Source organism: Melozone crissalis, unplaced genomic scaffold (assembly GCF_028551555.1).
Source record: "Melozone crissalis strain CALT ecotype California unplaced genomic scaffold, PUWL_Pcris_2 ptg000019l_1, whole genome shotgun sequence".
NCBI lineage: Eukaryota > Metazoa > Chordata > Aves > Passeriformes > Passerellidae > Melozone > Melozone crissalis.
Genome location: NW_026535797.1, coordinates 14623381 through 14642818, shown reverse-complemented (window position 1 = coordinate 14642818; position 19438 = coordinate 14623381). Strand labels below are relative to the sequence as shown.

The window sequence follows — 19438 nt, the reverse complement described above, 5'->3', positions numbered from 1 at the left end:
GGGATGCTGCGAGCGGCGCGCGGCGGGGCCCGGCGGCTGCTGCGGGGGGGGCCCGCACCGGCACCCGCACCGGCACCCGCACCGGCACCGCCAGCGCCGACACACGGCCGCCTGCCCCTGCCGCTCTGCCTCCCGCGCCGCCTGCTGCAACAGGCGCCCCAGCCCGCCGCGCCGCCGCCCGCCGTGGGGCGATGGCTGCTGGTCTGCAGCGGCGCCGTGGCCGGTGCCGTGGTGCTGGGCGGCGTCACCAGGTGAGCGCCGCACCCCCAGCCCCGCCGGCAGGGCCGCACAGCGGGGCCCTGGAGGCCGCCGCCCGTGTGTGCCCTCCGGTCCGCGCCGCCGTGACCCTCTGCGGCTGTCCGGTGACCCTCTGCGGCTGTCCGCACACCGGGAGCCGCCCCGGGAGCCTGTGAGGGCTCCTGCTGTGCCTGCCCTTCTTGGCTGCAAGGGGCCGTGCTGGGATAGGGCTGGGAGTACCGCGGACACTGTTCATGGTCTGTGGGTGCCACTGCGGGGCAGCTCTTGCACGTTTATCGTCATTTTAGGTGTGGTCATTCACAGACCCTCTGATTTCCATCCTGTTCCTAGTTGTGGGCTTAAGGATTGTCTGAACAAGGGTTTTAAGGGTTACCATATAACCACAGAGTATCCTGACATCGAAGTCCCAGCTCCTGGGTCACTGTGCAGCCCACAGCTCTCGCTGCAGTTCCGTAGATCTGCTGGCTGCCAGGGAGTGAGCTGTGCCTGTTGGTGTCTCTGCTCCCAGGCTGACAGAATCAGGCCTGTCTATGGTGGACTGGCACCTGGTGAAGGAGATGAAACCCCCCCGAACGCAGCAGGAGTGGGAGGCCGAGTTCCAGAAGTACCAGCAGTTCCCAGAGTTTAAAATGTGAGTGTGCAAAACTGGAAGGAGGGTGGGCTGAGAGCATCCCTCCCGCGACCGAGCCACCCATACACCTCTGGTAAGGAAGGAAATGTCTCCTGAAGTCACTGGGAAGGCGCACAAAGCCTCCTGGTGGTGGCTCCTCTGCTGTTGTCTGGGAAAGGCCATCCCATGCCGTGCAAAGTTCAGTGGGGGGCTGTGAAACAGTTGCTTTATTGTCCCTTAACAGCCTGAACCACGACATGACGCTGCCAGAGTTCAAGTTCATCTGGTACATGGAGTACTCTCACCGCATGTGGGGCCGCGCCGTGGGCCTGGCCTACCTGCTGCCCGCCGCCTACTTCTGGCGCCGCGGCTGCCTCAGCCCGCCCCTCAAGGGCCGCGTGGTAGCACTCTGCGCGCTCGTCTGCTTCCAGGTGAGCCCTGACAGCCTCTGAGGCCACTGAGTGACCCCACAGATCGTCTGCTTTAGCCCCCTCTGAATGTCACTGAGTGACCCTAAAGATCATCTGGTTTTAGCCCCCTTTGAATGTCACTGAGTGACCCCACACATCATCCCGTTTTAGCCCTCTCTGAATGTCACTGAGTGACCCCACAGATCATCCAGTTTTAGTCCTCTCTGAATGTCACTGAGTGATCCTACAGATCATCTAGTTTTAGCCCCCCTGTCTCTGAATATCACTGAATGACCCTACAGAACATCTGGTTTTAGCCCCCTCTGAATATCACTGAGTGACCCTAAAGATCATCCTGTTTTAGCCCCCCTGTCTCTATAGGACACAAAACAACACAAGCACACACACCATTGCTCTCAAGGTGAAGTAAAAAAGGGAAGTTTATTTTCTGACCCCAACATTTATAGTTTTCCAAAAGTGACAGTGGATTGGAGGGTCAAAGTGCCATCTTTCCAATGACACTGAACATCAACGGTCCATCAAATTTCTCCTCCTCCATAAAAGAATGCAAAACAATAAGTTATTTATAGAAAGTGTGCGAGAAAGTTTGCTACAAGAATGTAAACATCAGAAGGCATAGAAAATCTTAAAAAATAAGGGCGACACCCCCCTCTGAATATCACTGAATGACCTTACAGATCATCCAGTTTTAGCCCTCTTCTGAGTATCACTGAATGACCCCAAAGATCATCCAATTTTAGCCCCTGAACCAGAGATATCTTTTACTGGGCCAGTTTGCTCAGAGCTCCATCCAACCTGACCAGGGATGGGGCATCCACAACTTCTCTGGGAAACCTGTCCCAGTGCCCACCACCCTCACTATAGTGGATATTTTTGCCCCGAACGAAGGAGAGGAGGAGGAGGATTGATGATGAAGAGGACTCCATTGATATCAGAAGGCTAATTAATTACTTTATTATACTATATTATTGTATACTCTATTACATTATATTACATTACATCGAAAGTGAACCTGCCAAGCACCCAACTGCACACACTGCCCAGAATCTTGTGACTGTCAGTGACAGTCCTGACACACACACACACTTGTTCCTGATAGGGCAAGGAAACAAAACATCATCACTTTGGGTAAACAATCTCCATATTGCATTGTACTTTTGCACAAACACAGGCACAGCAAATGAGATAATAATTGTTTTTCCTTTCTCCGAGGTTCAGAGAATGTGGAACCCAGAAATATTCCTGGGAAAAATCGTGCCTTGCATTTCTCTGTGAAGAGAAATGTGGTGACACCTCACAGCACAGAATTTTTTGCCAATATCTAATCTAAACCTGCCCTCTGTCAGTTTGATATCTTCTGATTCAGCATAACTAAGACAGTGGGATTCATGATAGCTTGGTGTCAGTGACACCATGACAGTGTGTCAGTGCTGGTAGCTAGTTGAAAGTAGAGGAAACAAGTTGCTTTGCCCCTAATGTTCATCCCATTTTAGTAGCTGCTGCTGTCCTGTCTGGGCCTGAGCCCTCTCCTGTTTTGTTAGGGGCTGCTGGGATGGTACATGGTGAAGAGTGGGCTGGAAGAGAAGCCAGACTCGTACGACATCCCCCGGGTCAGTCAGTACCGCCTGGCAGCACACCTGGGCTCAGCACTGCTCCTGTACTCTGCCAGCCTGTGGACAGGGCTGACTCTGCTGCTCCCACAACACAAGGTAAGCAGTGGTGTCTCAGGGCAGTTCAGAGGGCTGGGGTGTGATGTGAAGGAAAGGAAAGGTTGTGAAGGCTGATGGTGTCTTCTCTTGTAATCTCTGTTCCTGACTTTGATCTAATCCTTACAGTGTTACAAATACCCATTCTGTAAACTTCTTATGACTATGGGACACTTGCTTTGGCTCATGCTGTTCAGGTCAAAGTGATGAGTTTCAGAATTTGTGGAAGCTCAGCCAAGGGTGTGCCTGGCTGGGGTAAATTATTTGTGCCAGTAACTGTCCAGGGGCCACTTCAGTTTCTGCACAGAGCTGGACTTGATTAGCTGTGGTTTTGAGACATCACTGAAGCATGGCTGCTGTGTGGTGGTCTGTAAAATCCCCCTCTAAAACACCTTGGCCTGTATATTTTGTGAAGGCTTTTCTTAGCTGCTGCCAACATCACTGCAAATGCCTTGATGATTTCTTTTTCTTTTTTTTTTTTTTTGTTTTATTTTACAGTTGCCAGAAACCAAACAGCTCCTTCGCTTGAGACAATATGCTCATGGCACTACAGCTCTCATTTTTCTGACTGCTCTTTCAGGTAAAGCTCTTTCTGCTGTCCAGTGTGTACACCAGTTTGTACTCATTCCTCTCTGCTGGTTTGGGGTTTTTTTTCTTCTGTTCTGTGAGCAACCCCATCGATTCTCTGGGAAAACTGCTGGTGTCAGGGATCTTACAGTCAAGAACCTCCTCACTGGTCTTTCCTGGGCAGGTGGAGAGGCACCTTCCAGCCTTCCTGTGCTGTGTGATCTCTCTATATCTTGCTAAATGAAATTCAGGATCAAGCTGAGCTCTTGAATGAGAGCTGTGCAACCTGGAGTGACACCTTTGTCTACTCTGGTAGTCTCATTTTCTGCTCTGGGATTGCAGGTGCCTTTGTGGCAGGGCTGGATGCTGGCCTTGTGTACAATTCCTTCCCCAAAATGGGGGAGCGCTGGATCCCAGATGATCTCCTTGCCTTCTCCCCCGTGCTCAGAAATATCTTTGAGAATCCTACAACTGTCCAGTTTGATCACAGGATCTTGGTAAGTGCTGTCTTCCTGATATGTCTGGGCTGCTTCTTGGTTGTCTCCTGCAGCCAAGCTGTCTTCTTTGGGCTGTGGTTCTGTCAGCTTGAGTGATTTCCAGGGTGTCCAAAGGGCATGAGAGCGTCTTACCAGTTTGCTTCTGCAGGAAGAGGAAGTTTAGCATTGTTTTTTATTTTCAGTGTGGCCTTCTTCCTTAAGGAGCTCTTCCTCCTGCGCAAGTAACACGCTTTGTTTCTCTGATTCTCCTTTTCCATAACATGAGCTACAGTCTGGGGTGGCCCTTGCTATTGAAATGTCTGGGAAAGGTGTGTGAAATCAAACTTGGAAATCCTGATATTGAATGCTTCCTGCAGCATTTCTGAACTTGTTTTGCACAGTAGTGCCCTGTGAGTACATCTCAGCTAGGTAGAGCAATCCAGATATTAAATGCCACTGGCAGCCCTGCTGTGAACTAAGCTGTAGGTAAGACTAAAAAAAGAAAGATTAAGCTGGATCACCTTGGGTGACCTACACAGCAAGATTGTGCTGGTGAACTACAGCTGAGTGGTGGAAGTGAGATCAGTTTTCCAGATGACAGCTTCCACCTTCACTTGTGAAGGTGGCAGCTGGCGAAGGGGCCGACACAATCTCTAATGACTTGAATTAATGAGGAGAAGCTGTTGAAAAGTAAAGCATTCATTTGGAGGAAATTAAAAGTGTCTGTAACTTCACTTAAATTTCAGGGTTGTTAACTTGATGGTGTGGGAGCTCTAGGATTTGGTCATGGCCATTAATACATTTCTTTAGTTAAATACTGCTCACACAATTTCTTTTACTGCATGGAAGGCAGTAAAAGGTCACTGCACCTATTTCCCTTGAACTTTCATTGAAGGGTGGTTGTTTCCCTTCCCTTCTGTAGGGAATTGCCTCCATCACAGCTGTCACAGCACTGTACTTCTTCTCGAGGAGGATCCCACTGCCTCGAAGGACCAGGATGGCTGTGACTTCCTTACTGGCTGTAGCTTGCATGCAGGTACTGTCCTTATTTTTTTCCTACTCCTTTACAGCACGTTCACAAGGCAGACCTGACCCCACTTGGATCTGTGCTGGCTCCAAGAGTCCAGAGCTGAGAGATGGAGGTGCCTAGACCCCACACCTCACCATACTGCATGCACACTCTGAATTTGGGGTGGCTCATGGTGTCGCTGTGACCCTTTCTAACAGCACACTTTGTGCTGGGCATGGTATCCGTGGTGCACCCACAACTGCTCTGACCTCTTCTCCCTCTTTGGCAGGTGGGCCTGGGCATCAGCACCCTGCTGCTGTATGTCCCTACGCCTGTGGCTGCTACGCACCAGTCGGGCTCCCTGGCCCTGCTCAGCATGGCACTGTGGCTCATGAGCGAGCTCCGCAGAGTTCCCAAGTAACGCCCCGGCGGGGGAGCCCTTCCTTCCTCCTGGAGCGGCACCGCCGGACGCAGGGGCGGCCGCGCCCCGAGCCGCGGGTGCGCAGGGCGGAGTGCGCCCGGCCGGGCTGGCCGGGGCGGCGGGTGCGAGTGCGAGCTTTGTAACATAAAGGAGTTTGTGAAGCGCCTGTGTCTGCCTGGGTGCTCCTGCGCGGAGCGAGCTGCGGAGCCATGCGGGGGCCGGGCCGCGCCGAACCGAGCCGAGCGGATCCGGGCCGGGCCGAGCGCATCGGCCAATGGGAGGCGCGGGTTGGCGGCGCGGCGCGGCGGTGGGCGGGGCGCGGCGCGGCGGAGGGCGGGCGCAGTCCGGTGCGGAGCGGCCATGACGGCGCACAGCTTCGCGCTGCCGCTCGTCCTCTTCTCCGCCTTCTGGGGCCTCGTGGGCATCGCCGCGCCCTGGTTCGTGCCCAAGGGGCCGAACCGCGGGTGAGTGGGGGCTCCTCGGGGGGTGCCGCGGTCGGGGGTTGTGGAGCTGGGCCTTGCCGTGCTAACGCCGGTGTCTCCGCAGGGTGATCATCACGATGCTGGTCACCACGGCCGTGTGCTGCTACCTGTTGTGAGTACCGCGGGCCGGGCCCGGGACCCTTTCCCCACCTCCCCTGCCTTCACCGAGACCGGTGGCTGCTGCCCAGCATCCTCCATGGATGGAGGCTGGTCCCCGGGCTGCGGCCCGCCTCCCTCCCGGGCCCATCGCTCCCGGGGCAGCGGCCGCTCCTGGTCCTGCCGGGGGCTGACGGTGGGTTGCGTCCCTTTGCAGCTGGCTCATCGCCATCCTGGCCCAGGCCAACCCCCTGTTCGGGCCGCAGCTGAAGAACGAGACCATCTGGTACGTGCGCTTCCTCTGGGAGTGAGCATCCCTGGGAGCTGGCGCCTCAGCAGAGACCCCCACCAAATCCATCACCGTGAGTGGCCAGGGAGCTGGGATGGCAGATGTCCGTGCCTGCCTCTATTTGCCTGGGGAGGGAGCTGCAGCTCAGCCCTTGCTGGGCTGGGGGAAATGCTTTGGCTTCTGTGCCTTGTGGCTGTGCTGAGCTGGTCCCAGCGTGGGGCTGCTGGCTGTGCGCTGGGCCTGAGCACAACAAGCACTGTAGTTCTCAAATTTGTGGGAGCTCCCTCGTGAATGCTGTTTGGTGCTAACTTCTCTTCCTTTCTCCCTCCCCCAGCTCTTGTAGTTGTTCCAGCCTCTCCCCTCCTGTACCAAACAGCCCCCAGAGGTGCTGGACAGAGGCTGGACCCGCTGCCCAAGCACACCTGGAGCACTGCAGCCTGGACCGATGGATGGCTGGGCCCCCAAGCACAGCAGACAGCATCCCTGGACAAGGGCCTACCGATCCAGTCCTAGGAGCAGCCACGCTACCAGGGAGAGATCCCTTCAGCTGGCCCAGGGCTGCGGTGACCGGGCACCATCCTGTGAGGGATCTGTGTGTGGTGCCAGCCAATCTTGCCCCAGCAGTGCTTGTCCTGCCCTCTTGGTGTGTTCAGCCCTGGCCTCCACGTGAAACCCCTGCTCGTAGCCCAAGCTGCCCCACTAGTTGCCCTGTCCCGGTCATCACATCCTCTGGCTTCTGTCTGCATGAGAACACAGGAGCCATTGCATCCCTGTGGAGTGAGCAGTGCCCTGGGGTGGGGCTGGTCCCTGCTAAGGCAGGTTCTGGCTGTGGGTGCAAGAACAAAGGGTTGACCCTGGAGGAGCATGCAGCATCCCCCTGGGTGTGGTGAGGGAGGTGCTGGGGTCTGCTGGCAGGGTTGAAGAGAGGGCTGCCTCCCACCTGAGCAGTGAGGCAGCTGCAGTAGCGTTTAGGTATCTCCACCACAAGATGGGTCCGGGTTGTGAGAAGAGCCAAGCAGGGCACTGTGTTTCAGGTTTCCCCTTATTAGATAATTTATCTGTATTTATTTATTTATTTGTCTGTGTCATTTAACTTGTGTTGTGGAAATAAACCCTTTTTCTAGTAAGTCATGCTGGAGGCTGAGTCCCTTGCTGCTTTGAGGCTGAGCAAGAGTCTTGGCCTTATTCAGATGCCTTTCCTTTTCCCAGCACTGTTCCTGCACCATGAGAACAAGGCTGGGATCCTCAGCTGTTGAGCAGGTCAGCAGCACAATGATGCATGGAAAGTTTTATCCTTGATGGCACCTGTGTGCTCATGCTGTGAGACCAGGGTCACAGGGATGGAACTGTGTGTGCTGAGAGAGAACTGGGTACTTGCCCAGCTTCTTGCAGCTGTGCTGGGACCATTTCCGTGGTGCTGGAGCAGCTCAGCAGCCTCTTTGCCAGGCAGCTAAGACTCAGGTGGGGAATGAAGTAAAAAGCAGAGACCAGCATCTTGGAGGGGCTCCAAGTGGGCAGGATTTTCCTCTTAGCAAGAGGGCAGCAGAGGATGCTGTTTCCAAGGATCCCAGCAGTTTGGTTTGGTTCAGAGCTCCCCTTGCTGCTACCAGCTCAGTTAAGCTCAGTCCTGCTGGAATCAGAACAATACTGGCAGGAAAGGAGCTCCATCATCCCACAGTGGCAGCAGGAAGCAGCAGCAGAGCTGTGCAGCCATGCAGCCACCCTGCCATGCCCTTAGCCAGGAGCCATCGCTGCTGGGAGCCGCTCACCAGGAAAGGAGACAGTGCTGGATGGCTCAAGGGGTTTGTTTATTGCTACAGGAATGGGAACAGCTGAGTTCAGTAAAGTGACAAACTTCATTGGACCACTGGTGGGGCTCCAGCCCCAGGGAAGGTTCGTGCCTGTGTGCACAGCTCAGCCCTGGCCTGTCCTGGGGCTGAGAGCTGGGCTGGGCTGGGGGGGCTCTCCCGAGGGCAGGCCCAGCCCACCCTGGTGGAGCAAAGAACCACAGGTCCTGACACTGGTGCCTGGGACAGCACAGGGCAGCTGTGCCCAGGAGGGAATGAATGTGTGAAAGGAGACAGCCCACTTTGGTGGTGCCTCAAGAATCAATCAGTGAGCCCTCAGGGCTCAGTCTGGGATGTTGGGTAGGATTGTCCTCAGAGAGAAGACATAGCAAAGAGCAGGACACCCCTTCAGGAACACTCCAAGAGGGGCCAGGCTGGGCAGAGCAGCCTGGTGGAACTCGTGGTTTACCTTGCTCCTGCAGTGATTAGCTGGTGTCTGCTGCTCTCTCAGCCCCAGGGTTGTCAGGGCCTGCAGAAGGCCACCCCAGGTGATGAACCACAGCAACCTGGTGGCTGAGTCATGGGGTGGCTCAGTACTTCAGGCCAGAGCTCTGGGCTGGCTGCCTCAGTGATAGCGTCCTGTTATCTGAGGGATCTGCCAAGGCTGCAGCCTTGAGCCTGCTGGTGGCAGAGGACTTTGCTCTACACCATGTAGTGAGGCAAAGGCCAGAGGCCAAGGAATGAAAAGATTAGGACTGGGGCAAGGTGGAGAGGAAAGCTCTCGTGTCCATAGCTGCCTCAGCCCACGGACTCCGGCTCTGACGCAGAGACGATGGAGCGCAGACTTTGAGATGGTCCTTAAGGAGGAGTCCAAGCTCTCGGAGCCCAGGCTGTCAGCCAGTCCTGGTTCTGCTGGTGCAATGGATGCTGGGCACCTCTGGCATCACGGCACGCTCCCCGGGCCCAGCGGCACCACCACCTTGTCCAGCCAGAGCAGCGTGCGCTGGGCCGAGCGCAGCTGCCGGCGGTGGATGCGGCGCAGCCGCAGGAGGTAGAGCACGATGGCCAGCGCCACGACCAGGATGCAGGCAAAGAACAGATAGTGGTTGTAGACAAAAGAGAGGCGCAGCCAGGAGGGGTGTGCTTGCCGGATGCTCTCCTGACGGAGATCCCTGCGGAGAGGAACAACAGGACTGGCCATGAGATGCAGTGGGGTACCCCAGGGTCCATGCAGGGCCCTCAGCAGCGCAGGTACTGCTGCTCCTCCCCAGCCACCCTCCCTGTGTGACACCACCTGATGGTACCTGAGCGGCAGAAATCGCGTCTTGTAGAGGATGGCTCCCAGGGTCCACTGCACCTCCCGGTCGTACACCAGCTGGGCCGTGCGCAGGCTGGGATAGTCCACTGGGAACTGGAAGCCCTCGTGAAGGACTTGGTACATCCAGGCTGATTTGAAGCACTGATACCTGCAGACAGAGCACACAGGAGCATCAGCCAGACACTAACAGCTGCAGCAGTGCCCTACCCCAGCAAAAGGCCCCCAGGAGGGCCAGCCACGGCACCTCCCAGCCAGTCCATTTACTTCAGCCGGTGCTGGTCAGCGTGCGCCGAGTAGAGGCCGCCACGGAAACGCTGGGTCAGCACCTCCCATCGCTGGCTGCAGTACTCCTGGGGGAAGGAGAAGTTGGGGTTCAGAGCACAGAAACCGCCCTCACTCCCAGCCCCAGCTGCCCTGGGCTGGGGCAGCACCCACCTGGGCAGCAGAGGTGAAGGTGGGGGCGCTGTACTGGCCCCCCAGGCGCAGCACGTCCTCGGTGCAGTAGAAGAACTCTGAGAAGCCGTAAAACTCGCTGTTGCTGAAGTCGATGGGCGCTTTGTAGGTCTCCACCAGGGAGACATGGCTGCCATTGGACCCTGCCAGGAGGGGCTGCAGCAGCTTTGCACAGGCCTGCCAGTCCCCTCGTCCCCTGATGTACAGGGTTTGGCCACCCCTCACCACCGTGTCCTCCAGCCCCACAGGCAGGCAGGGGTCCAAGAAGGGCATCTTGGGGCTCAGCCCTGTCTGCTGGTTGTGCAGGCTGGAAAACAGTGCAGGAAAAAATGGCAATTGCACAGGGGGTCCTATACCACCTCCCAAAAGCCTAATCTAGCCCTGTCCCACATCCAGATACCCTCTGCACCAGACCAGGCTGTGTCCTCTTGTACCCTGCAGAGCTGGTGCCTGCCCTGCCACCTCCTGCTAAGGCTGAACTCACCAGATCTGTCACACTGGCCTGCAGCTACACGCTCTGAGCACCTGCAGGGTGCAACAAGGCACAGCCCACCCCACCCAGCTCATGGGGATCTGTGCCTCTGCACAGCCCCTGGGGATCTGGAGGCAGGGGCTGCTCCCGGCACAGGAGTACCTGGGCACCAAGCCTCCACCTCTGGCGACAGCTTCATGTAGTGCTCTTGGAAGGAAAGGAGAGACAGGAGACAGGAGAGCTCGAGGTGGGGATGCAATGGAAAGATGTGCTGAGTGAATCGGTGCTGGAGGAGGGGAAGTCAGAGCAGGAAAAGCCAAAAGCCACTAGGAGGGGCCTCCCTGTAGCCTGTCACAAGGAGAGAAGGAGGAAGGCAGGGAGTTGTGGCACTGATAACACCTGCCAGGCTCGGAGAACAGCAGCAGCCAAGCCCTCTGTGCCAGCCCAGGCACCAGCTGCTGCCAGCGTGGCTGTGGGAGCTGTTATCACCACAGGCAGCTCGTGAGGCAAATCCAAGGGGAGAGCACAGCATGGAAGAACCAGCACCCCATTTCACAAGGCTCTAGTGGGGGCACCGCTGGGTGAGGCAGCAATACCGGTTGTGCACATAGGTTTGGTTCAGCACGTGCTCCTCATAGCGCTGCCGGGCAAAATTGCCCCCGAAGCCCAGGAAAGTGTTGACGTAGACGCGGTACATGTGGCCAGTGTGCTGCACGTCACAGCCCAGGTTGAATTCTGCCAGCAAGCTCTTAGCAGCCTCGTCCTGCTGACACAAATGGGTCCATGATCAGCAGCAGTCCAGGGAAGGCAGAGGCTGCTCTCGGGACCAGACACGCACCTGCTGTGGGGAGGAGATGGCCCCGGAGTCGGGCACCTCGTAGGCAATCTGCAGGGAGGCGCCTCCCATGTCGAGGATCCCAACTGTTCGTTTCCGAACCAGGGGCTTCCCCTGGTCCCCGAGTGCTACGGTGACCACTGCATCCTCCTCTGCAACCCACAGCAGCATGTCAGCAAGAGACAGGGCCTGGGGCAGCATCTTCTCCCTTCCACCATCACCCCACAGCTGCCTCAAGGGGCTCCTCCTCCCCCCGCAGGCAGACCCCAGGGGCCACCTGCAAGGATCACCTCCCAGGTCTAGGAGAGTTTCACATTTATGACAGGAGTCAGGCACTGCTGCCTGCTCCAGAGGTTGATCTTAGCTACAGCACTGGTACAAAGTCCAGCACGCTCTGCTTAGACCCTCCCAGCTGTTCTACAAGCAGCCAGACTCACCATCCTCATGATCAAACCGTCCCAGGACAAAGTTGATGCCAATCCACGCGTAGACACCTTCACAAGACAGAAAAGGTCATTACAACAATGTACCAAAGAGGAACAAGCAGTGCTTTGTGGCTGCTCCTACCTTCCTGCTTCCCTGAGATCACTTCTGCGTGTGATTTGGAGAAGAGGAAATCAAACTCCAGGGGCACATTTGTCACCAAGTCTTCCAGGATTGCAGCTTGCTGCCTGCGAGGGTGCAGGAGAGGGACAGATGCTGATGGAGACATCAGGAATCACACCGCACTACAGACCCCGTTCAACCCCACAAGTCCTGCTGCTGCAGCCAGCATGTTTTGGAGATGAAAAATAGATCTATTTGTTTGAAATCCTCAGACAAAAGCATCTCCTCTCAGCTCCCTCCCAGCCTGCTCACACCTTCCTTCCACATCCCTTGCCACACTCCCCTACAACGCGCCGTTTCCTTTTCCAATCCCCCCGCAGGACTCTCGATTCTCCCGCAAGCTCCAAGCGCAGGTAGCTGTGCTGCTCCTCCCGGAGCTGAGCGGTGCCAGCGCACCCCCGGCTCTCCTGACCGGGGCGGCGAACTCACCGCTCGGGCAGCAGCCGCATGCCGGCCGTGCACAGGATGTACAGCGGCGTCTCCCTGTGCTTCCGCGGCGGGACGTGCGCGGCCGCGAACCGCAGCAGCGGCCGCAGGTACGGCGTGGCCTGCTCGGGGGCTGCCGCGGTCACCGAGATGCCTGGGGGAAAGGCACCGTGAGCCAGCCCGTCCCGTCCGTGCCGGGGGCTCGGGGCCGGAGCGGGGCAGCACGCACCGGGTTTAATTTTCTTGACGACGGGGCGGCTGCTGCGGTCCCTCATCTGCCGGATGTCCAGCAGGTCGTGCGGGTTCCCGTTGTGCGGGGGCCAGAAGTAGACGAAAACACGGGACCCGCTGCTCCCGCAGTCCACCACCACCCCGTAATTAAGGGACGAGTCCTCGGTGTCCGTGGCCGTCAGCTCCGCCGCCCGCGCCAGGTACCTGCGGCACGACGGCTCAGCACCGGCGGCTCAGCACCGGCGGCCGGCCGCGACCCCGCTCCCGGCACCCAGTCCCGCTCACCTGTCGTCCCGCCGGGAGGCGCGGGGCGGCGCGGCCCAGCGGCGGGGCACGGCGGCCGCCAGCAGCAGCAGCAGCCCCAAGAGGAGAGCGAGCCCCAGCACCGCCGGGCGCTGCCGCGGCCCCGGGCACGGTCCCACCGAGCGCCACGACAGGCAGACTACACCGACCCTGAGGGTAGAGACCACTGCTGAGCACCGGTACCGCGCCGGCCCCGGCGCCGAACCCCCGGCGCGGCCGCACTCACCTGGCCATGTGCGCCCGCCGCCGCCCGCCCGCGCATCGCCGCTGCGGGCACCGCCGCCGGCACCGGCGGACACGTCACCGGCCGCCGCCGCCGCCGCGCCCCGCCGGCGGAGCCCCGTCCCCCGCGCCACGGCGGCCAATCGGCTGCGCCGGCCCTGCTGGAGCCACGCCCACGCTGCCCGACGGCCAATCGTGCTGGGCGGGACGCGCCCCCCCTCGCGCGGGCGGGGGCGGTGCCCGGCTTCGCCCTTGCTCCCGCGTCCGACTTTCGCCGAGAGGCGGCGCGCGCAGGCTGCCAGCCAATCGCGGGCGCCCAAATACACAGCGCGCTCCGATGTCCGGAGTGGCGGACTCGCCCGCCAATGGCGGCTCTTCAGTCCCCCGGAGAGGCGGGGCGAATGGGCCAAAGGTCGCGGGCGCGCCGGCCAACGCGCTGCGCGGTAGGGCGGGGCGCGAAGTTGAGATAGCCAATGGGCTGCGAGGGCCGGCAGGGCAAGCAGTCTCGGCGGCCAATGGGCAGCGCGCCCGAACGCGCCAGAGGAAGCGGCCGGCCAGTGGCGGCGCCCGAGCCGCCGCGCCGGCGGCCAATTAGCGCGGTGTGCGCGGCTCGCCTAGCCAATGGGCTCGCTTCAGGGGCGGGCGCCGGCCGGCGGCGGCCAATGGGGGCCGGGGAGGGGCGGGCCGGCACAGGGCGCGGCGGGCGCGGGCCGGGGCGGGCCGGGGCGGCGGCGGCGGCGGCGGCGGCGCGATGGAGCTGGGGGCGGGAGCGGGGGCGGGCGCGGGCCCCGGCGCGCGGGGCGGCGCGGAGTCGGGCCGCGTCCTGCTGCTGCTGATGGGCGGCGGCGGCGGCGCGGGCCGGGCGCGGCGGGGCGGCGCGGAGACGGAGGTGGCGCCGGGTCCCGGTCCCGGCCCGGGGGGCCCCGAGCCGCGCTCCCCGCCCGCCCCCGACTACGAGGCGCTGCCGCAGGGAGCCGCCGTGTCCACGCACATGCTGGCGGGCGCCGTGGCCGGCGTCATGGAGCACTGCGTGATGTACCCCATCGACTGCGTCAAGGTGCCGGCGGCGCGCGGGCGCGGGGAGGGACGGGGCCGGCGCGTCCCACCGGGAGCGCCGGGCACGGTGTGACGAGCCGCACGGCCGGGCCCGCCCTGTTTTGCAGACGCGGATGCAGAGCCTGCAGCCGGAGCCCGCCGCTCGCTACCGGAACGTGCTGGAGGCCCTGTGGCGCATCGCCCGCACCGAGGGCGTCTGGCGGCCCATGCGCGGCCTGAACATCACGGCCACCGGCGCCGGGCCGGCGCACGCCCTCTACTTCGCCTGCTACGAAAAGTTAAAAAAGGCGCTGAGCGACGTTATCCACGCGGGGGGCAATAGCCATGTGGCCAACGGTACCGGCCCCGGCAGCCCGGGGGGAGCGGGGCGGGAGCGGCGGTGTGGCGGTAGGGCGGTCCCGGCGCGGGTCGGGGTGCCGCGGGTGTCCTAAAGCCCTGTGCTCTCTCCAGCCGTGAGCCAGCCGCACGGTGCCGGGCACGGGGACGCGCCGCGCCTGCAGAGCTGCCGCCAGGTAGCTGGCCTGAAGCGGGTCGGTGGCCCTGGCTCGGGAGGATGCTGGTGGACGGGAGCTGCCTGCAGACAAGCTGGGACTGGCCGTGGCCCCGTGGGTTGGCAGTGCCAGAGCTCGCCCCAGGAGCGCCATGTGGTTTCGGAGCCCGTCTCGCCATGGTGCCCGTTGCCCGTCTCCAGGACTCGGCACAGTAGGGGGAGCATGGGGCTGAGGGGAGAGCAGGCCACGTTCCACCCTTGGCAGGTGTGCAGCAAGTGCCAGCGGGACGTGGGGACGCTCACCATGGGCTGCCAGCTGGTGGCATTGGCCTGTCCCCCCAGGAGTGGGCACAGATGAGTCCCGGTGACCCCATGGGACATGGCAGCCTCCCACAACCTTCTCCCTCTCTTCCTGTATCTCACTCTGGGTGGGAACCCCTGAGGACCAGCCTGTCTTTTGGAAGGGAGATGGAGGCTGCCTTCAGATCTCACCTTTTTCATGGGCCTCCTCCTGTGCCTTGGCCAGGGACTTGGGGCTGTGCTGGAGTCCCAGGGTCCCTCACCTTTCCCCCCCTCACATGTGGCAGTTCTTGTTTTGCAGGTGCAGCCGGGTGTGTAGCAACGTTGCTCCACGATGCAGCCATGAACCCTGCTGAAGGTAATGATGGTCCTGGCCTGCTGGGGAGGGGAGAATCAGGGTCTGCCTGAGCCTCTGGGGGGCCTGTGGCTCCAGTTAGGGACCCTGGTGGCTGCCTTTTGTGGAGGGCATGGGCCTTTCATCCAGGAGTTTGGCTGGGGACTGTAACCTGGAGCAGGAGAGAAGGGAAGAGAGATGTGATTGGCACTGCCAGAGTCATTCTGAGTGTGTGGAAGCTGGGCACTGCTGTATTGAGATCTAGGGAAGAGGTGGTACAGTCATGGGCCTGTGTTCAAGAGAATTAAAAGAGTGGGGTGTAAAAACTGCTAGAGAAGTTGGGAGAACGGAGATCTTGTGAAATGTCTGGAAGATGCTGATTTCGATGAGCCTGGTATACATGAAAAAGTTAGAGGGAGTTAGTAATTTTACTGAGTCTGTGGAAATGATGGGAGAAGGAGAAGCAGTGAGGAAAGGCCAGTCATGAAGGTATTTTTTCCTTTTGAAACTGGAGAGCTTGTGACAGTGCAGGCTCCAGCTGATATGGGTGCAGATCCTGCCTCCCCATGCCATTCACTTCATGACAGGGACCCCAAGGAGCAGGCCAGCCCATTGTCATGGAGCTTCTCTTGTCATGACTGTAGTAGTTCAGCACGACATCATTTTGAGCTCCTTATGGTCACATTGAGATAGGGGGAGGTGGAGCAGTGGCAGGCTGTGCTCTGGACTCCCCTGTCCCACTCTTGGGTGGTTTAGGGGGCTTTGGCTCTGAACCTTGCCCAGAGTGGCTGCTAACAGCTCCTGGCTAGTGAGCTCTGCAATGAGCTGTGGTTATTCTGGGCTGCAGTGGGGGTGGCAGGGGAGGGACAGTCTTATTCAGATCAAGAGCTGTCTGGGAAATAAGAAACTGGATGCCAAGGGGTTCTTCTGACTGACTGATAGCTCTGCAGCAGTGGATGGGGAAACACTGGTTGCTCGGGAGCAAGGGTGGATCTGGACTGTAAGCAGTGGGATATCAGGATATTCCCTGAGGCTGTGGCATGTGAGTGGTGATGTGTGTGTGGCAGTGATGCCTCAGCAGATTTAAACAGCTGCTGTCCTGTCTGGAGACACGTGGGCACCGGTGGTTCGAGTTGTCTCTCTTCAGCTCTTAGACCAATGTCACCAAACTCCAAGCAGTTGGAGGAAGCCTGGCTTTGTGTTTACCCTTGTTTCTCCTCTCCCCCTCCGTGCCCGGGTGCTGGCTGCCGCTGCCTGTCCCAAGTGGTGAAGCAGAGGATGCAGATGTACAACTCGCCTTACCAGCACGTGATGGACTGTGTGCGGGCCGTGTGGCGCAACGAAGGGGCCGGGGCTTTCTACCGCAGCTACACCACCCAGCTCACCATGAACATCCCCTTCCAAGCCATTCACTTCATGACCTACGAGTTCCTGCAAGAGCAGCTGAACCCCCACAGACAGTACAACCCGGGCTCCCACGTGGTCTCTGGGGCCTGCGCGGGGGCCGTCGCTGCTGCCGCCACAACGCCTTTGGACGTTTGCAAAACGCTGCTCAACACCCAGGAGTCCCTGGCCTTGAGCTCCAACATCAGCGGACACATCACAGGCATGGCCAATGCCTTCAGGACGGTGTACCAGGTGGGCGGTGTGCCCGCCTACTTCAGAGGGGTCCAGGCCAGAGTCATCTTTCAGATGCCCTCCACGGCGATTGCCTGGTCCGTGTACGAGTTCTTCAAATACATCCTCACCAAGCGCCAGGAGGAGCGTCGGGCTGGCAAGTGATGCAGAGCCAAACGCCGCTCCAGACCCGTCTCGCATCCCCTCCTGGTGTGTCTTCTGACCCCTCTCCCCTTTGGTTTGGTTTGTGTTGAAGAGAGGGGGCAGCGAAGCCCTTTGGGGTGTAGCGATGCCGTTTTTGCCTGTGGCTGTGGCAGCCCTGCCCAGGCTGCACAGCTCGCTCTGCTGGGCTCCTCTGAGATGTCCCTGGGAGCTGCAGCCCAGGTCACCTGCCCTGGCACTTTGGTGGAGCTGTGCTCCCGACTTCCCTTAACCACAGCATCTCACGCAAAACTCAGCCCTGCTCAGAGGGAAGGTGAATGTGCTGCCCTGCCCCGGCGGGGCCAAGCTGAGCTCGCAGTCACCGAGGAGGGGGTGGCAGCGGGGTGCTGGGGCTTTGTCTGGCTTTTGGCTGAAGCACAGTGTAAGTCTTGGCCGTTGTCTCGTAGCACGCACATGATGCTGACTGCCCTGTGGTGGTGGTGGTGGTGGTGGGCGAGGGGAGGATGGCACTTGAGGAGGGAGCCTGTAGGTTTGTTCTTGTTCCTGCTCTTGACACCTCCAATAAAAACAGTTCTGCTCTATCCTCATGTCCCATTCTTACCTCCAGCGTGGCCCAGCTGCCAGCACTGTGCCTTTCTGACTGTGCCTGGTGCTGAGCTCTTTTGATGGATGCCAGAGCAGGGGAGGGGAGAGCAGTCTGGGGGTGCTGGTGGGAGAAGGGGGCCTGTCTGGCCCAGTCACCCTGGCAGCTGAAGGGAAGAGGGTGCCCCCATCCCCCCTGGCTCATGGTCCATCACTGAGATTTATGTTCCTTGGCAAAGTAGTCCCACACTGGGGGTCCTCGGGATGCTTCCAAATTGCTCCAAATGGAGATGTTGGCAGGAGGGGTTATGTGTCAGGAACAGCACAGGAATTTGGAGCTGAGTGAGGCTGGTAGGCTTTGTGCACCTCATATAGGAGATTTGGGGCTTGGCAGAGTTTTGCCCCATAAGTTTGAGTAATTAGACTGGTTTGATGCTTGATGAGCATCTCAAAATTGCTCGAGTACTAATGTCTTTTCCAATCTAGTGGTAATTAGTAGAATTACTTTTTTTTTTAGCATGTTAGTTGTCTTGATACCAGTTTATTTTAGGGTCCCACCCAATTGTGGAGCTGTGAGCTGAGCACTAAAGTATTGCCTCATTGTGCTGACCTGCCCAGAGCAGATCTCTGGGTTTCTTGAGCAAGGTGTTCATGGGTGATGCCTGAATTCTCACAGTGCTTTCAGGTGTGGCACATGTCCCACGGAGGCATGCCCAAAATAATTCCCTGGAGGAAATGCATTCACAGCTGTGGTATGTGCTGCCAGTGGGTATCTGGGTTGGATCAGAGCTGCTCCAGAGGATCTGCTGGCCTGATCTGCCCAGAAGACTGCTGGAGTGGGCTGTGGTGAGGACAGAGGGGATTTCCTGTGGCTGGAAAAGCTGCTGGGAGAGCAAGGAGGATGTGCTGCCCTCAGGGGCTTTGGCTCCACCATGGTTTGATGAAAGGGACTCCTGCACTTCAGGGCTGGGTGCTTGACACCCTGCCCAAGCCCCTGCCCAGCCCTGCATCCGCCTTTCCCTTACACATCTCTCTTGCCCTGGTTCCTCGAGGTGGTGAGGGAGGCTGAATGACCACCTGTGGGATTTTTGATGGTGCCTGGCAGGTGTGGGTGTCCCTGGCACAGAGCAGCCACAGCCACTGCTCTGTAGCCTGGGTCCTCCTGTTGTGTGCTGTGCCCATTCTCTGCTTCCTGGCAGGGGCAGCAAGCTCCTGGTCCCTGCTTTTCCTGCACAAGCAGAAGGGTGAGAAACTCCTTGAAAATACAAAAGCTGCAGGAGGTCAGGAAATTGACGTTTTCCCACTATTTCAGGAGCTGAGACTTTAAGAAATAGTCTGAGTACTGCAAGTTTGGCAGCCCTGCAGCTCCTCCGCCCAAGAGGCAGAAGCAGAGATGGCTGGGACAGACCAGAGCAGGATTGGGTTGGAGGGCAGGGCATTGGACAGGAGTGTGCAGAGGATGGCTGCAAGGGGCTTTGCCAGGACAGGTCTGTGCCCAGGAGCTGAAAGCTGTTGGCAGCAGAGCTGCAGCTTTGCCTTTAGCCCTCACCATGCACTGGGGCAATGGCAAACCCCATGGAGGGACAGGCATAAACAGACTGGGGCTGGGGGAAGATCCACACTGTTAAATCCATCAGCTGCTGGAAGAAGCTCTATAAATGTCAGTGGATGAAGGCATAATTGAAAGTGTCTCTAGGATGTTTTCCAGGAATAACAACCCACAGAAGTGCTGGGGAGGGAGTGAGACCCCCAGGAACAGGGAGATAAGTCAGCACAGCCCAGAATGCTGCTGTGTGAGCACTTGGCCTAAAGCATTCCCCTGGCAGGGGCACAGCTTTGCTGCTCTCACACAGGGCGCTGTGCCAGCCTGCCCAGCAGCAGCTGGGTGTTCCACAGGGC

At 59.1% G+C, this 19438-nt stretch overlaps 4 protein-coding genes across 5 annotated transcripts; 3 read left to right on the top strand and 1 right to left on the bottom strand.

The window, feature by feature from the left end:
• The first annotated feature begins 3 nt into the window (after window positions 1–3).
• On the top strand, window positions 4–5578 carry LOC128937422 (cytochrome c oxidase assembly protein COX15 homolog). The gene is made up of 8 exons (XM_054277128.1): window positions 4–251; window positions 767–889; window positions 1113–1299; window positions 2841–3008; window positions 3504–3585; window positions 3915–4069; window positions 4971–5084; window positions 5347–5578. The coding sequence occupies exons 1-8, from the start codon at window positions 4–6 to the stop codon at window positions 5476–5478; spliced, it is 1209 nt and encodes a 402-aa protein (XP_054133103.1). The 3' UTR covers window positions 5479–5578.
• A 222-nt stretch (window positions 5579–5800) lies between these two features.
• On the top strand, window positions 5801–6887 carry LOC128937303 (V-type proton ATPase subunit e 2). The gene is made up of 4 exons (XM_054276868.1): window positions 5801–5942; window positions 6025–6072; window positions 6274–6418; window positions 6680–6887. Exons 1-3 carry the CDS (start codon window positions 5839–5841, stop codon window positions 6365–6367), a joined length of 246 nt encoding a protein of 81 aa, XP_054132843.1. The 5' UTR covers window positions 5801–5838; the 3' UTR covers window positions 6368–6418; window positions 6680–6887.
• Window positions 6888–8141: 1254 nt separating this feature from the next.
• Window positions 8142–13069, bottom strand: ENTPD7 (ectonucleoside triphosphate diphosphohydrolase 7). Its single transcript, XM_054276864.1, has 12 exons — window positions 13003–13069; window positions 12759–12926; window positions 12472–12677; window positions 12246–12396; window positions 11778–11881; window positions 11648–11704; window positions 11214–11362; window positions 10972–11138; window positions 9886–10210; window positions 9715–9800; window positions 9437–9598; window positions 8142–9304 (listed from the first exon to the last, which is right to left on the bottom strand). The coding sequence occupies exons 1-12, from the start codon at window positions 13008–13010 to the stop codon at window positions 9076–9078; spliced, it is 1812 nt and encodes a 603-aa protein (XP_054132839.1). The 5' UTR covers window positions 13011–13069; the 3' UTR covers window positions 8142–9075.
• A 659-nt stretch (window positions 13070–13728) lies between these two features.
• SLC25A28 (solute carrier family 25 member 28) lies at window positions 13729–17483 on the top strand. Of its 2 annotated transcripts, XM_054276866.1 has the most exons (4): window positions 13729–14055; window positions 14162–14390; window positions 15146–15202; window positions 16443–17483. In XM_054276866.1, exons 1-4 carry the CDS (start codon window positions 13750–13752, stop codon window positions 16958–16960), a joined length of 1110 nt encoding a protein of 369 aa, XP_054132841.1. In that variant the 5' UTR covers window positions 13729–13749; the 3' UTR covers window positions 16961–17483. The 2 variants fall into 2 exon arrangements, with proteins under 2 accessions (XP_054132841.1, XP_054132840.1); XM_054276865.1 differs by lacking the exons at window positions 13729–14055; window positions 14162–14390 and adding an exon at window positions 14596–14724 and having other exon boundaries at window positions 16443–17474.
• The last annotated feature ends 1955 nt before the right edge of the window (window positions 17484–19438 follow it).